This window comes from Gracilinanus agilis, chromosome 3, assembly GCF_016433145.1.
Source record: "Gracilinanus agilis isolate LMUSP501 chromosome 3, AgileGrace, whole genome shotgun sequence".
Taxonomy (NCBI): Eukaryota; Metazoa; Chordata; class Mammalia; order Didelphimorphia; family Didelphidae; genus Gracilinanus; species Gracilinanus agilis.
Genome location: NC_058132.1, coordinates 638,845,101 through 638,862,466, shown reverse-complemented (window position 1 = coordinate 638,862,466; position 17,366 = coordinate 638,845,101). Strand labels below are relative to the sequence as shown.

At 40.5% G+C, this 17,366-nt stretch overlaps 2 protein-coding genes across 2 annotated transcripts in view; one reads left to right on the top strand and one right to left on the bottom strand.

Annotated features, from left to right (window-relative positions):
* MED12L (mediator complex subunit 12L) overlaps positions 1 to 17,366 on the bottom strand; it is a 386,104-nt gene that overhangs the window by 268,445 nt on the left and 100,293 nt on the right. Inside the window, exon 16 of the mRNA XM_044669473.1 lies at positions 14,749 to 14,925. Within this exon, the coding sequence (XP_044525408.1) occupies positions 14,749 to 14,925 (177 nt within the window). The remainder of the gene's footprint in view (positions 1 to 14,748; positions 14,926 to 17,366) is intronic.
* On the top strand, positions 3,013 to 9,592 carry GPR171 (G protein-coupled receptor 171). The gene is made up of 2 exons (XM_044666458.1): positions 3,013 to 3,106; positions 8,571 to 9,592. Exons 1-2 carry the CDS (start codon positions 3,013 to 3,015, stop codon positions 9,590 to 9,592), a joined length of 1,116 nt encoding a protein of 371 aa, XP_044522393.1.

Genomic DNA, 17,366 nt, shown 5'->3' with positions numbered 1-17,366 from the left:
TCCCTTCTTTTTATGTCTGCAGACTATTCTATGCATTATACTTGGAATGTAATCTCTCCTCATCTCCATCTCTTGGAATCACAAGCTTTCTTCGAATCTTAATTCAAGCAGCACCTCCTAAATGAGAAGTTTCCCATCTCCTCTTCCTCTAATCTCTTCCCTCTGCTAAAAGTGCCCTCTCTCACTCCTTAGATTTCCCTGGGACAAGATTTTGGATTTGCTCATTATTCCCACACTCACAGCTTAGTCCTGGAGAACTTAAGCTTCTTGAGAGCTGGGACTGTTTGACTTTTGTCTTTGGACTCCTCCCTCCTCACACTCTCAATGGGGTCAAGCCTACAAGGGAGCTGAAAAAATGCTCCAGATGACGGTGGTTTCCGTTTCCAGGGGGCTCTGGCATACGGTTTCCTGGAGACAAATTCAGTAGAGACTCAGCCTTGCTCCTTTTTTCAGGCAGCAGGTGATTAAGCAAAACCCTGTGGGTATTTGTCGATAAAATGGAAAGTACATGTCTGTGACAACTCAAAAAAGTTTTTTATTTTTTGGACCCAAGAGCATTTAGTTTCGATTTTTGTTTGACTCATAGAAAATAACCATTATGAGGGCAGCTAGGTAGCACGGTGGATAGAGCACCAAGTCAGGAGGATCTGGGTTCAGAAGTGACCTCAGACACTTCCTAGCTGTGTGCCTCTGGGCAAGTCACTTAACCCCAACAGAATTGATACTAAGACAGAAGGTAAGGGAAAAAGAAAGGAAGGAAGAAAGAAAAAAACCCATTATGGTCATCTCCACTCAAAAAACCCAACTAATACCACCAGCTACATGACTTAGGAAAATGTGACCACTTGTAATAGATGTTGGCCACACATATCTCGGAAATATCTGTTAAGGCTGCGATAAGCAATTTCCGGGAACCCTCAGGAGGCATTGAGAGATTGGTCAACAAAAAACAACAACAAAGGCTGAGGGGGAAAGAGAGAGATTTAGGGAAGTAGGGAGGGGATTTTTTTGTTTTTAAGGTGGAGAGGCAGCAACTTGGAGAAAATGAAATCTCTTTCCACTAAATCTATACAACAGTGTTACAGAGTAAACATCCCCGTGCTACTGAGAAACAGGAGTCAGTTACTGTCTCTATTCCAAAAGGTTTGTTCTGAGTCTGTATCTTTAAGAATTAAATAGACACATCTCAGGAAGGCAGGAAGAGGAAGATGGAGCATTGAAAGAAGATTTTCAAGTTTTCACAGTGTTTTCGATACAGTATCACAAATGAGTCTCATAACGGAGCTGTGAGAAGGGTGCTGAATAAGTTATTCTCCCCATTTTACAGCTGAGGAGACTGAGACTCAAAAATAGCTAGCATCAGAAATAAAGATCAACACTTCATCTGTTATGACACAATCAGGAATGAGTCAATCCCTATCCCTATCCCTATCCCCCTCGTTGAACAGATACGGAAAGGGAACCTTGATTTTGTTAAGTGAATTCTCTGAGACCACACAGTTTGTTTGGGGAAGAGGTTGGATCTGAATACAAGTCTTCTGACTCCCAGACAACCCTGCCTCCCTGGGGTGTCATACTGAAAGTTTTCTGGCTGAGGCGAAGGCTCTAGTGAGTCAGATCAGAAGAGAGCTCGCTCTCTCGGGAGCCTTTAAGAAAAAGAGCTGGGATGAATCAGGTTCACAGGAAATCTCAACCTACCTATGAAGAATTCACAGTGGAGAGTGTTAGAGCCAAGAAGAGATGGTTTCATCAGACCCATAACGGACACACTAGCTATATGATGGCCCTAAGCAAATCACATGGCCTCAGTTTCTCCATCTGTTAAATACAAAGTTTGATTGAGTTTCCAAGCTGAGATGTATTATCTAATACGGCAAAGCACATGGCTAAATCCCCAAAGCAAAAAAAATATAAATAAATCAGTCACTTCTTACTCATTTGTTCCTATATGCAAAAGTCATTCCCTTTGAACTACAGCACTGAAGTCACTCTCATTGTCTCTCACCCCCCAGCCCGAGCTTTTCTCTTTGTCCATCAGGTTTACTCCCATTTTCACTTCACTGTCTAGCCCAGCATCTAAAATACAGCTTAAAAGAGTATTTATGGGGGGTGGCTAGGTAGCTTGGTGGACAGAAAACCAGGTCTAGAGATGGAAGGTCCTGTGTTCAAATCTAACCTCAGAGACTTCCTAGATGTGTGATCCTGAGCAATTCACTTAACCCCCCTCCCCCTTGCCTAGCCTTTATCACTCTTCTCCCTTGGAACTAACAAATAGTATTGATTCTAAGATGGCAGGAAAGGGTTTAAAAAAAAAAGAGTACTCTTCATTGTCCCCATGTTGTCATGACCATCCACCCATAAGTCCTTTCTCCTGGGTGTCCCTTTTCTCAAATTCACTCCAGCTACTCATCTTTCACTAGCCATTTTGGGGCGTCTTTTTTAATTATTTAAACATCAATGAAGGATGATCTCACTAATGCCAACTTCCTCACCCTGTCACTCGAATTTATCAGCCTCATACTCCCTCCCAGGTGGCTGTAGTGATAAGATGGAGAAAAGGGTCAGCTGATAACAGCAAGAAAGAAGAGATATCAAGGACTTGATCAATCCACATTCTAAGAGTTCGAAATGACAAGCCACTGATAATGGGATCAATTTATTTTTGAGTTTGGGGCCAGAAGTGTGATTTCCATGGCACCGGGAACTCCCAGTGAGGAAAGGACTCCTCCCATCAGAGATGAGCTCTCCAAATTTCAGTGTTCCAGGGCTCCTGAGGCAATTCAAGGCCAGCTCTGGAGCCCCCGATCCACACGCCACAAAAACAACAAAGTGTCTTCTGTTAACTATTTAAGCCTTGACTGAAGTTTTCATCATGCTGATTCGCATATCAGGAAGCATTTACCAATTTGTCCAATGGTAAAGATAAACCTAAATTGATTTTGTTTGATTGCACAAGCTCCAACATCTGAGTCAAACCTCCCGGAGAGGAAGGAGCCATAAGTTAAACCGAGCATGATCTTGGGGAAAAAACCAGTATCACCAACATGGCCAGGACGTCCAACTTTAGTGAGCCCTGATGGGCAGCCGTCCATCATTTCACCGCTCTGTGACATTTAATGTGATAATCCCCTTTAAGGTCCAAGGGCTGACTCTTATGCATGCATCATGGCAGCCTAGTGGGTGCTTATCAAAAGCTTCAGGCTTTTTATGAAAAGTCTGAACTTTTTTTTCCCCTGAAAGAGCTACCAGGTGTGAGTTCCTTCGCCCAACACCACCCAGTGTGCTGAATCTGTAGGTGACTTTCTTATACTTCAGCTATTTGCATAGCACCAGTTTCATCTACGTCAAATTGAAGACTTTTAAAAACCACACAGATAGGAAAGGAAAAGATTAGCACTCGGCGCAGACCAGCAATGGGGTGGTTCCTGGCTGGGGCCAGCACAACATTTTACATTTCTCTGTAGACCTTGAAGTTAAGCCTGATTAAAAAAGGGTCTGAAATCATCAGATCAGGTATGTGTGTTCCAAAATATTTCTAATATGCTCTTTCTACAGAGGGGGAGAATCTCATGCTATTTCCTATAGTTAAAGTACAGCGAGGGTGGAAATGTCCAGCATATGGTAAGCTTAAGCCCAATATTTAACTGTCTCGATAGGATTTAGGGTTTCCCAGAAATACTGGCTAGAGACCCAGAGATCAGACGGGGTAGGAGGTTAAGGAAGGGGCATGGTTTGAGATCAGAGAGAACCCGGTTTCAAATCTAGTCTCTACGACTCATTATCTCTGTAAACTTGGGCAACAGGGCAATTAACAATGATTTCTGAGGCCCTTCAAGCTCTAATTCTAACACTGGACCCCACCATGATTCTTCCTCTCCTTAAGGAGGAGCCCCTCTCTCTTAATTACAAAGCTTTTCCATTCTATAAGGATAGAGGGAAATGGTAAGGCATTCGACTCCTGATTTTCTGACATTCTCTGCCTGGAGACTGGAGAAAACCTCAGGTTCTTGGCCTTTATAGCCGGGTAAAGTGCTCCTTAAAATGGCTCTCCTCCTCTACGAACACTGCAATGCTTCTTAAGGGTTGGTTTGGTTTTTGTTTTTTTTTTCTTTAAAAAAAAAAACAAAAAAAACAAACAAACTACCCTTACCTTCTATCTTGGGATCAGTACTGTGTATTGGTTCCAAGGCAAAAGAGTGCCAAGGGCTAGGCAATGGGGGTTAAAAGTGCCTTGTTCAGGGTTACGCAGCTAGGAAGTGTCTGAGGTCGGATTTGAACCCAGGACCTCCCATCTCTAAGTGTGACTTTTCAATCCCCTGAGCCACCTAGCTGCCCCCTTGAAGATTCATTGCAACAAAATTCTTCAGTGGGTTTGTAGTCGGTGTCCCCGGGGGCTTAAGGCTGTCCCTAGAAGAAGCAGCAATGAGTGAGCTGAGGGAAGACTCAAAATCTTTTGCTTTTAGTTCCTCATTTTCTCACCTGATTTGACAGCGCCTCTGACTCCCGTAGTCTTATTAAATGTCTAGGATAATGATTCTAAAAAGCAATAAAATCCTGGAATGTCTCCTTGAGAATGAAAATTATTATTTAAAGTTCAGTATAGCTTCTGTAGTAAGTAAACCTCATCGTATTCTAAATCTTTTTTAAATGCATTATTTTTAACCCTTACCTTCTGTCTTGTAGTCAATACTGTGTATTAGCTCCAAGGCAGAAGAGTGGTAAGGGCTAGGCAATAGGAGTTAAGTGACTTGCCCAGGGTCACACAGAGAAGAAGTATCTGAGGCCAGATTTGACCTTGGGACTTTCCACATCCAGGGCGGGCTCTCTATACACTGAGCCGCCTAGCTGACCCATTATCCCATGCTTTTAAAAATTGCCATCATAGAGCACTGGGCTGGGGAATCAGGAAGACTCATCTTCCTGAGTTCAAAACCTCAGACACTTACTAGTTATGTTACTCTGGGCAAGTCATTTAACCCTGTGTGCCTCAGTTTCTTTATCTGTAAAAATGAGCTGGAGAAGGAAATGGCAAACTGTTCCAGTTTTTCTGCCAAGAAAACCCTAAAAGTGTTCATGAACAGCTAGACAGGGTTGAAACAAATGAAAATTCCATGTTTATTGATATAAGAACTTCTTTTTAACACAGATATTAAATGAATTAGAATCACAGATTCAAATATGGAAGGGGCTCAGAAACCCGCTAGTCCAAGAACTTCATTTTATAAATAAGTAAACTAAGGCCCATGGGCAAAGTAACATAAAGGCCATTCTACAAATGGCAGACAGATATGAACTCAGGTCCACTGACTCTTCTTCCCCAAGTTTTTTTAAAACTATTATGGATCAGGGGGCAGCTGGGTAGCTCAGTGGATTGAGAGCCAGGCTAGAGATGGGAAGTCCTTCAAATCTGGCCTCAGCCACTTCCCAGCTGTGTGACCCTGGGCAAGTCACTTGACCCCCATTGCCTGCCCTTACCACTCTTCTGCCTTGGAGCCAATACACAGTATTGACTCCAAGCCACAAGGTAAGGGTTTAAAATTTTTTTAAAAAAACTACTATGGATCCTAGAGTTTGGGGATCTTAGATCTAGAGCTATGGAATGGATCTCAAGAGTCATCCAGCCCACCTCCCTTATTTTGACAGATGAGGCTAAGGGTTAATGACTTGTCCATGATGATATGGGTACCAAATAACCAGGGCAACATGTGAACCTGAGTCTTCTGACTCCCAGTCTGAGGCTCTTCTACATCCTATTCCTCAACCATGCTGGATGAACAAGTATTTCTTATTATATAATTAATCAATAGATATCACTCGAAGCAACTACCCACCCCATAGGGAAAGAGAGACACTCAGGGAAGGATAAAGCTGAGAAGTGTAAGGCATTGTTCGTTAGAAGAAAAGGCTGAAACACGGGAAAATATGGGGAAATGATTCAGGACAAAATCCCCTTTAAAACAACTGTTTATAATGACCTACTAATTAAGAACCAGGTACTGTGCTGGATTTTGTAGATATAAAGACAACAAACAATTGTCCTTGCCCATAAGGAATTTATATTCTGCTGTGTGTGGTGGTGGACAAACCACTGGATTTCCAGTTAGGAAAACCTGGGCTCAAAATAGGTCACTAGCTATGAGATCCTGGACTGGGTAAGTGTTTACATGGAGCTTAATATGTGTCAAGTACTGTGTTGGGCCCTTTACATTCAAAGCCCTTATCATTCAAACCTCAGAATAACCCTGGGAAATAGGGGCCATTATTATCTCCATTTTACAGAGGAGGAAACTGAGGCAGGTTAAATGACTTGCTCAGGCTCACAAAGCTAGTAGGAGTCTGAGGAAATCAGGTCTTCCTGACTCCAGGCCCAACACTCTCTCTACCCAATTAACTAATTAATTAAACAACTCAATTAACTGAATTAGCGCTAGTTCCCTCAGTTAACCACTCTCAGTCTCAGTTTTCTCCTCTGTAAAAATGAGATAACAATAGCCCTTGTTTCAAAGGGTCATTGGTGTGGATAAAATGGGATAGCAGAGTTAAAAGCATTTTACAAATCTCAAAGCATTATAGAAACGTCTATTATTATTTCTTCCTGGAGGAGGGAGCAGAAGGTTTGTAGAGCATAACTACAAATAAGCAGATAAAATTATACAAAGGAATTTCACGAGAGCGAGATCACTATCAACTAGAAAGAGAAAAGAAAGGTTTCCTGGGAAGCAATATCTGATCTGTGCTTGGGGAAGGGAGCGAGGAATCTAATTCTCTCATCATGTACTAAGTAATGTGGTCCAGATGGTCAAGGCTATTAGGTGTCAAGGCCTGGGCATATTAGTGAGAACTAAAAGTGGTCAGGGATGGCTTCTGGGAAAGGTTTGGCCTTAAGCTGGTCCTCAGGGTTCCAATAAGTGGAAAGAATCGCCAACGTGGGACGGTGCTCCCACAACAACATGGTGCATTCCTGGGGCAATGGGGGAACCGATGTTATCCTAAAGGGAGGAGACACCGTGAGGAAAGAAAGTGAAATAAAAACACTAACAAGAGCATCTCATAATTCCATGGGGCTTTAAGGCTCACCAAGAGCCTGCCTCCTATTGGTACCCAGAGGCAGGTACGAGAAGAATGACCATTCCCATTGTATATATGAGTGGTTTCTTACCTGCATTCACTCAGTAAATAAATGCTACCTCCCATCCCAAGTGTGAAATAAAATTTTTTATAGTTAATTTTTATTTGGGGACAAAGTTCAGACTTGTGGTTTTTATCAGTGGAAAGAGCACCCCAAGGAGGTAACTCCTCTTGCCAATGTCAAAGGGGCCAATTTATAGAGTAGTAGAAAGAGAGCAGATCTTAGAATCAGCAAGATCTGAGTTCAAGGACCAGATTCTGACCCATGCTAGTTGTGTGACACTGGACACTTAATTTCTTAGTGGCTCAAGCAATATTCTAAGAAAAAGGGAGAAAAATTGCATCGGCTTCATCATTTTAATGGCATGTGACCAAAAGATATAGGCAATAATAGCTGGGGGGTTGCATTGTGGAATATGTTGAAGATATCTAGAGGCATAAAGAGCACCACAATAGCTTCAAAGAATCCTTCTATTTCCTTAAATCAGAGTTTGCTCCACATTTATGTACTAGAAATTGCAGTAACTGATCTGCTAGCAAATGGATAAATTCTAGACTAGACCTACAATGTCCTAAATCCTTTAATTCTTGGGACAGAAAACACGAAGCTACTTAACCATTCTGAGCCTCTCTTTGGAAAGAGGAAATGGGTTGCCATCCCACATCATCATACAAAGACAAATTTAAACAAGTGAAAATATGTTGTATTTCTCTTCAGTGTAGAGTATCACAATTGACCAATTCTTTTAACCTTTTGTATTCTGGTCAATGATCAGTTATTTTCTCAGTTGAAATCTTCCATCATCCTTATTTCCTCACCTGGAAAATGTCCCAGTGTTACCATGGACACCCAGTGGTCCTATAGGTCCATGGATAAATGATTTAATTTCCCAAGACCTCAGTTTCCACTAGATGACCTCTGATACCCCTTCCCAGGTCTGAACCTATCATGCTATGATCTTGTCCATCTTTAACCTGCTATGAGTCTCAGAAATGACAAGCTCCAAGAACTTTACCGAATGTTTGTATTTGTCGGCCACAAATCAAACCATGTGAGCCTCATTTCCTCTATGTTTCTGAGAACTTCAGTGTCTTTATCACCCCTTCAAACACACTTCCCTAGTTAGTGACCAAAAAAACTACAAAAATATGAAGGAGAGTGTGTGTGTGTGTGTGTGTGTGTGTGTGTGTGCATGCTTGTGTGTGAGAGAGCAATCAGAAAGTGTGACAGGCAGACAAGCAAGATCTTGGGTCACATTCAAAAAGGCAGCAATTCTAGTCCCTTTGTAGTGTGCCCTGATCAGATGGCATGTGGGGTACTGTGTTCTCTTTGGGGATCTCTTGACTACAAGCCTGGCACTTTTCTCCCTAGAAGACTTCCCCCTGGGAGTCTCATCGGCTTTTTTAAATTGTGATTTTCCCAAAATTAAATCTCTTTGCAGGGCTTCCTCCCGGGCTCCTCCTCTGGGTACCTCCAAGCCTCTGCCTTTTCACAAACAAAATGGATTCCAACAGCTCTTCCATCTGTATGATCTACAAAGACCTGGAGCCATTTACATATTTCTTCTACTTGATCTTCCTCGTTGGAATTATTGGGAGCTGTTTTGCAGTCTGGGCATTCACCCAGAAAGATGCAAACCCCAAGTGTGTGAGCATATACTTAATTAACTTGCTCACGGCAGATTTCTTGCTCACTCTGGCACTGCCAGTGAAAATTATTGTCGATTTGGGAGTGGCCCCCTGGAAGTTAAAGATTTTCCACTGCCAAGTGACCGCCTGCCTCATCTACATTAACATGTACTTATCAATTATATTTTTAGCCTTTGTCAGCATGGATCGCTGCCTCCAGCTGATACACAGCTGCAAAATTTACAGGATACAAGAGCCTGGCTTTGCCAAAATGATCTCCATAGTGGTGTGGCTGATGGTGCTCCTGATCATGGTACCCAACATGGTGATTCCGATCGACGACATTCAAGAGAAGCCGACGGTTGGCTGCATGGAGTTCAAAAAGGAGTTTGGGAGGAACTGGCACGTACTCACTAATTTCATATGTGTGGCAATATTCCTAAACTTCTCGGCAATCATCTTAATATCCAACTGCCTCGTCATCCGACAGCTCTACCGAAATAAAGACAGCGAGAACTACGCGAATGTGAAGCGGGCTCTGATCAATATACTCCTGGTAACTGGCAGCTACATTATCTGTTTTGTCCCTTACCACATTGTGAGGATCCCCTACACTCTAAGTCAGAGCAATGTCATCACAGACTGCCCAACCAAGATCTCACTCTTCAAAGCCAAGGAAGCGACCCTGCTCTTAGCGGTATCGAACCTCTGTTTCGACCCTATTCTGTACTATAATCTCTCAAAGGCATTCCGGTTAAAAGTGACTGAGACATTCGCATCACATAAGGAGACGAGCGTCCCCCAAGGAAAACCAAGGCACACGAGCGAACTATAAGAGAACCACAGTTTAGAGTTCTTTGCAAATACAGACTGAAAGTTCTATATGGGATTGGAGCTCTATGGGAGCTGTTTTGCAGCCTGGGCATTCACCCAGAAAGATGCAAACAGACTAAAAATTCTATACGGGATGGAGGAAGAGCATTTGCCTGGGAAGACTACTGGACTAGTGTTAACTCTAGCCATGGGTCAGTAGTAATACCAAAGCAAACAAATGAGGATCCGTCGGTTTGCGGACACTGTGTATAATGAAAGCAAACCAGCTTGTGATTGCTCAGATGCCTTAACCAAAATATTTATACAAAAACCCAGCAAGTTGTGGGGAATAACAGATGCAAAACAAAGCAATACCCTTGGCATCTAAATGAAGTTGATGAAATAGGCTCAATGAACAAGATGGAAACTGATGGTGTATGAAACAGTTTTAAGACTCCTAGAATTACTTTCTTCTTTGAAGTGACCATAATCGTCTCAATAAGAGTGTCTAAGAAACACAAGTGGCAACCGAAGGCCCTAAGGAACGGATTCATATAGTTCTGGTATTACCTTCAAACCATTAATGGTTGATTTTCTATCCATTGCTCTAATGACAGCAGTTTCCCAACTCCTCTGACTATGGGGTAATTTTCAGAATTTAATGTGTGTTCCTGCATAAACCTAAAAGGAAACGTTTTTGAAGGAGGTCTTGAGATATTGTAGTTTGTTTCTTAATAGTCTTAGCTGATTATATCTTATCTGAAGGCTACAAATAAAGTTTATCCAACTTTAAGAATTGTCAGCCCTATAATTTTGCTACTGGCAATAAGAGAAAATGGTACAATGGAATAAGCATTGACTCTGCCATCAGAGTACCTGGGTTAAAATCCAACCAAATATGGTATTCCTGAGCAGTACACTTGGAAGTAGGAAATATTGGCATTTAGAGTAAAAGGATAAGCTCCTCTCTACTGTTCTCAATAATAATGTTTTAGGACTCACTTTCTTGTCACAAAAATCACTTCTTCGGGTATGTCACAGAGTTACAAGTTTGGAACCAGAGGGGACCTCCAAGATCATCTTGTCCTATACCCTCATTTTATAGATAAAGGAACTAAGAAAGGTTGAGTGACTTGCCTAAGGTCACAAAGGGGGTAAAACAACAGGGCTGGGAATTGAGCCTAAATTCTCTAAATTCATACCCAGTATCCTTTAATACAAGGATCTGCTGCATGATTGGTTACCATAGACCAGTGATTCCCAAGGTGGGCGCCACTGCCCCCTGGTGGGTGCTACAGCAATCCAGTGGAGGTAGTGATGGCCACAGGTGCATTTATCTTTCCTATTAATTGCTATTAAAATTTTTAAAAAATTAATTTCCAGGGGGCTAAGTAATATTTTTTCTGGAAAGGGGGCGGTAGGCCAAAAAAGTTTGGGAACCATTGCTGTAGACCATCTCCACTTCTAACGAGGGAAGGAAGCAACAGATAACATCAAATTAGAAGGGCTTTGGAAATGGACAGATGGATCAAAATTAAGGTAAAGGGCCATATGGAGGTAATTGAGGAAGTATAGCATTAAACTTGAAGAAAAGCAGATTGTGGTGATTAAAACATATTTGTTTCCTTTAAGGGCAGGTAGCTTAGCATGTGCACACAGATATATACATAATCTATGACATGGATCCCTGCTATTGGATATCCATTTCTCAAATGTTTGTACAAACAATTAGAAAATAGATCATACAAGAGGACATGGATTTCTTTGTGTAAAACATCAACTGCACAAGTATTCAATATATTTTTAAATGTCTACAGCTCTCATCTCTTTTTAACCTCACCACATCCTTATGGGGTAGTTGTGACAGCTATTATGATACAGATTTCATAGAGGAGGGAGACAAGTTATAAGAAAATTAAATGATCTGCCTAAATTCACACACCAGAAGCCAAATTATTTTGATTAGTCAGCTCAAGTGTTTTCTTCATCTATGATGGACAGATAACTTGTGTCAATCAATTAGGACTTACTAAGTACTTACTATGTCCTAATTACATTGTTGAGCATTTGTGTAAAAAGGAAAAACAAAATTGTTCCTGCCCTCAAGAAGCATACATTCGTAAGTAATATAGATTAATTGGGGAGATGTGTATGTAGGTATATATGAGATACACACAAGGAGACACAAAGAGAAATGGGCACTGGCAGCCAGAGGAGCTAAGAAAGATCTGTAGAAGGTAGTTTGGGGAAGAGAAGAGAGACAGGCAGACAGGGAGAGGGAGAGGGAGAGGGAGAGGGAGAGAGAGAAGAGAAGAAGGAGGAGGAGGAGGAGAAAGGAGTTTATTCTGGACATGAGTAACAGTCGATGCAAAGATGCAGTGATCACAGAGTTTCACAAATGAAACCAGCAAGTGGGTTTACATGGCATTATCACAGAGTAATGGGGTGGAGGGAGAATAATGTGTAAGAAGTCTCAAACAATAGAAAGACAAGCTGTACAGAGCTTTCAATGCCAAAGACAGTTTCTATTTGAACTTCAAAATAATAGGGAGCCACAAAAACTTATTGAGTGAGGAGGTAGCATTGTCGGATCTACACTTTTGTACACATATTAACTATTTACAATGTTTATTATATGGATGTGTGTCATATATGTATTCATGCATATGTTTATACATATAACATGTATTATAGCTTTTTATTTTGCATACACACAAATGCATGAATATGTAACATGTGGTGTGTATATAAATGCATGTCTAGATATATAACATGTTACACATATGCAAACATTTACCGCATGTATGTGTATAAAACTATACCCATATAATAATACATGGTATTGTATATATGTGTGTAATTAAATAAAGGTGTGTGTTTAGATACCTACACACACAAATAGAGCAATCTGGAGACAGAGAGAGCACTAAAGCTGAGAATCAGAAAAGGTTTGGGGTCCATTGGCGCCTTCTGGACTCTATAGCAATTCTTCTCATTAATAACCAGTCAACTTCTCAGAGAAACACTTTAGGTAGAAACTGACTGATGAACCAAAAAAGGGGAAGGGTATCATCTATTTTTATAAGCCTTTACCTTCTGTCTTAGAATCGACACAAACATTGCTCCAAAGCAGAAGAGAGGTATGGGTCAGGTAATTGGTGTCAAGTGGCTTGACCAGGGTCACACAGCTAAGAATTACCTGAGACCATCATCCTTAGCCAAATTCCATGTTCATGATTTATTTGATAAGCTGATGAAATATTCATTTTCACTTCAAGAAGGATGACATTTTTATTTATTTCTAAGACACTAGGGAACGTCATTAAATACTCATCCCTGGCTTCAGCAAGCATTCGTCCCTGGGATGCAGTTGAGGGGGCTTAAAACCACACTCTGAATTCACGCATGAATTTTCTGGCACGCACAACTACTCTCATGCCTTCATTCCCAAGCCCTCTCCAAGGGATTCTCCAAGGCCAAGCCAGCAGTCATAAAATCAGATATACACTATGAAAATGGAAAGGACTTAAGTACAGATCCAGCAACAGAAAGTGTGCCTGGTCATCTCGGAGGATCAACCTGGCCAAGTTGGAGAAGGATATCCACAGAAGGTGATCCCCAAATGATGATATTTTTGGCCACAGTGACTCACAAAGACTTTCTTGTAAAGCATGGAAGGACTGTGATATATCTCAGGAGAGAGGAAGAAGTCTCTTTGTCAATGAAGTCATAACCTTGGAGTTCCCAGAGACACTTATTAGAAAGCATCTGAGGAGCAAGGAAGCATCTTGTAGCCAGATCCATAAGGGCTGAGATCAATGGCCAAGTGGTCAGATCCATGTCAGTGAAGATTCATAGCCAAATATGCTACCTACTATATGGAAAAGTAGCAAAGTATCTTAGCTCTAGAGCAGTGGTTCCCAAACTTTTTTGGCCTACAGCCCCCTTTCCAGAAAAAATATTACTTAGCGCCCCCTAGAAATTATGAAACTATTTATTGAACTCAGAATAGAATGTAATACAAAAAAAGTTTGGCCATCACCGCTACCCCTGGATCACTGCAGCACCCACCAGGGGGCGGTGGTGCCCACTTTGGGAATCACTGATCTAGAGTGTCCCTCCCCAGCACCCTTCCATTTGACGACAGATATTTTACTTCATGAGATCAATACTAAGACAGTTCTGCCCACCCCACTTCTCAACATTCAGGAAAATCTCCTCTGATCAAAGTTCATTCTTTCAAGCATTCACACTATTCTAGTGTAACTATTTATTAGGTCTTGATTAAACTTTATGGTTTATTTACAAGAAAAGCAGGATATCTAGTCCCAAAATTGGGTTCACAAATCTGCCCAAGGTGTGAGATCATCTTATTGTCTTGAAAAATAATTTTCATGCAGGCAATTGACAATTGCCAGACATTGCAAACCTATACTCATAGGACCCAGACAGGGAAACTTTAGAAAAAGACAAAGGAGGTAATAAAATATAATTAGGAAGAAAATATAATTAGCAATCTGAAAAATGAATATTAAAAAAGGAATCCTTGGAAAAACATTAAAAAACAAATGGGAATAGAAGTTCACAGGAAAAAATTCTTCTGTCACCTAATACCTTTATAGGTTTAATCTACTCCATAGCTACATTTTAGCTTCATAAACATAATCCATCACATCGGTAAATTTGAAAAATTCAAAGCAAAATTTAACACACACACACAAATTAGTGACTGAGAATAATGATATTTTCCATTCAGTCTTCCCAACATTTTCATCATTAATATTATAAAAAAATATGTCTCAACATTCTCCATCAGAAAAAAATACAACTCTTTTCAATGAATCTAAAAAATAAATTATGGAAACAATACTTTAAATTGACCCACTTTCCCAGCATCCTCAGCTATAGTGCCTAACTGTTCTCAGCTTTGCAAAGTACTGGCGGAAAAATCCCATCGAGATAAACTGTCCTCTCAATACAAGAAGTGTTTTTGAAACGGAACACTTCATACTGGCATTAGGTCCATTTTGAACAACAAAGTATTACAGAAGAATACGGATACTATTTTTCCTAATCAAAATTAGGATACCAGATAAAAATATGCACTAATGGTCCTTGGCCAAAGGTAAAGTATTTCATTTCCCTCCCATCTCCAAGGGTGATCGATCATTCACTTACCAGAGGTATAGGAAAATGTGTGGCATATTGCAGGTGCCGAAGGAGGTCATAATTGGATGGAAATATTAATTCCCTCTGTTTTTCTCTCTTCACCATCTTCTCACTATTAACTGAAATTCTTCTGTCTAAGGAAGAGTTGGCATTCTCACAGGACTCTCCAGGCATAGGAGAAAAAATCTAAGTCATGTAAAACAAATATTGAAGATTGTAAATGAAAAATTTAAATGCCAAAATCACAGCTGTAGATGTTATCTCTATTTAAAAGCATGAGCTAGAACTTCAATAATACCTTTTCTTTATGAGGTCCCTTGAACACAAAATGCTTAACAGACATGATTTCATTCATCTTGACAAAATTTCTGCCAAGGAGGTGGTGGTCAGATGCTGTTAATCCCACTTCACAGATGAAATGAACATATAAAGTTTTTTGAAATGCTAATTCAATAGTAATTTAGGGAACCAGAAGCAAAATAGATATCCAAATGATTGGACACACTGTCCAATTTTTCTTTCTCTTTTTTTTTTTTTTTGGTGGGGGCAAGAGGAGGAATTCAGAACTGGCAATTTCATTGGTATAGAGAACTTCCTTTTGTGGAAATTCCCTCTACCAATATAAATCAATAAATCATCTGTAGTTTACAAACATAATCTGGGGGCATTAACCAGTTAAGTGACTTGCCCAGGATCATATGATTAGTGTATGCCAAGGACTGGGTTTGAACTCAAGTCAATCCTACTCTCTGAATGTAAATTATATGCATAAATAATAGTTTTAGGGAAATTATTCAACAGCAGCCACCAAATAAACCATCTGGTTTATGCAAAGAAGTACTCATTGTGATTTATGAGGGAGAAAACATCTGGAACTAAAGCAGGAGGACAGAAAATCAAAAGACCAGAATCAGGAAAAGGTATTATCCAGAAGCTGAGAATGGATCGACACAGACTGTGCGGGATGCTGTTCACACCTGCACTGTCCTGATAGGACCAGGAGTGACGAGGATGCAGAGATGAAATGAAGGGTATGTCTGCAATGATTTCTCAGCTGCTCTGATTTGTTCAGAGGCAAGAGAGACAAAATGGGAGACAGGAACTATTACAGTGGGACATCAGTGACACCATCAGAGCCAAGGATGGGAGAATATTGATAGGACAAGCACGAGAATCACTCTGGGGCATGTAAACAAGCAACGAGAAGATGGAGACAAGTCAGGGGGATTGAGGAGTCAAGAGAATGGAAAATTGGAACCTACTGGAAATTCTGAACCAAAGTCAGTTTTAAAGTCACTCTTGTCTACGTCATCAAAAATATTAGCGGTTCCTGAGTCAATGCCCATATGTTCCATAATGCTATGTTCCTGATAGTGGTCAGAGAAAGAAAATCACAATGTAAATTGTGCACACTTAATCATAAATGGAAGCTAAAAAATATGATGGCGTTCTTGAAAATGCAAGCTTGAATTGTGGTCTCTTATCTTCCCCACCAAGGCTTACACCCTGAAAAAAATTCAGAAAAATGTTGAGTTTTGTTCAACAAAGCTGATGTTTTGTCCCATGGTATCTCGGGCCATTGGCACAAAGTGCACTGGGGGAAGATTTGAAAATATTCCCTGAAATAGAAAATGGCCTGAAGTTTCTTACTACTGGCTATTTCTAATCACCTGTTCATTCACCCCATTTTTCTTAGTAGAAAGATTTTTGATAATCAAAAGCATAAGGAAGCTTAGGAAAAAATGTCTCAAAAAAGAATTAAATCTTTTATGTCTAAGCATGCTGGATAAATTAAGGGGAAAAAATTAAGGACAAATTTTAAAAAGTAGTAACTGTCACTTGCATGTGAATATCTTGTCCTGATAGAAATTTCTGAATCCTCTTTTGAATCTCTAATATCTTCATTAATTTTGTTCTCTTAAATTATATCCATTGTCTGGCCAACCTTGTTTCAATGATGAAACACTCTTATCTCTTCTCAACACAGAGGTGGGAGCTATGGGTGTGGAATGTTACAGGTCTTTAGATGTGGTCTGGGTTTGTTTTTCCTTCTTTCTTAATTGTTTTTCTTTGTTGCAAGGGCAGATTTGACAGGCAGGATGGGAGGTAGGACATGAGTACTAGGAAATTAAAGTGGTATATGTTTTTTTTAAAAGCATCAGTAAAATATATATTTTTAAACTCTTACCTTCCATCTTGGAGTCAATACTGTGTATTGACTCCAAGGCAGAAAAGTGGTAAGAGCTAGGCAATGGGAGTTAAGTGACTTGTCCCAGGTCACACAGCTAGGAAGTGTCTGAGGCCAAATTTGAACCTAGGACCTCCCGTCTCTAGGTCTGGCTCTCAATCCACTGAGCCACCCAGCTGCCCCATCAGTAAAATATTTTTAAAGTGTAATAAAATATCTGTTTTTCCTATGTCTGAGGTGTATAACAAAATTGATAAAGAGGTATAATTTGTAGGAAATCTGTCACTAAAACTCTCCATCTCTTTTTTCCTTCTCAATTGCTGAAAATGAGCACTGGAAAAAGAGCCTAAAACCAGGACTAGTTTACAAGAAGATTTCTCTCTCTCTCTCTCTCTCTCTCTCTCTCTCTCTCTCTCTCTCTCTCTCTCTCTCTCTCTCT

Excerpts from the sequence above, each read along its gene's own strand:
- GPR171 (XM_044666458.1), top strand. The coding sequence starts at position 3,013 with ATGATCTTGGGGAAAAAACCAGTATCACCAACATGGCCAGGACGTCCA. Across the intron at positions 3,107-8,570 it reads GTCCATCATTTCACCGCTCT|GGCTTCCTCCCGGGCTCCTC; the intron begins GTGACATTTAAT and ends ATCTCTTTGCAG.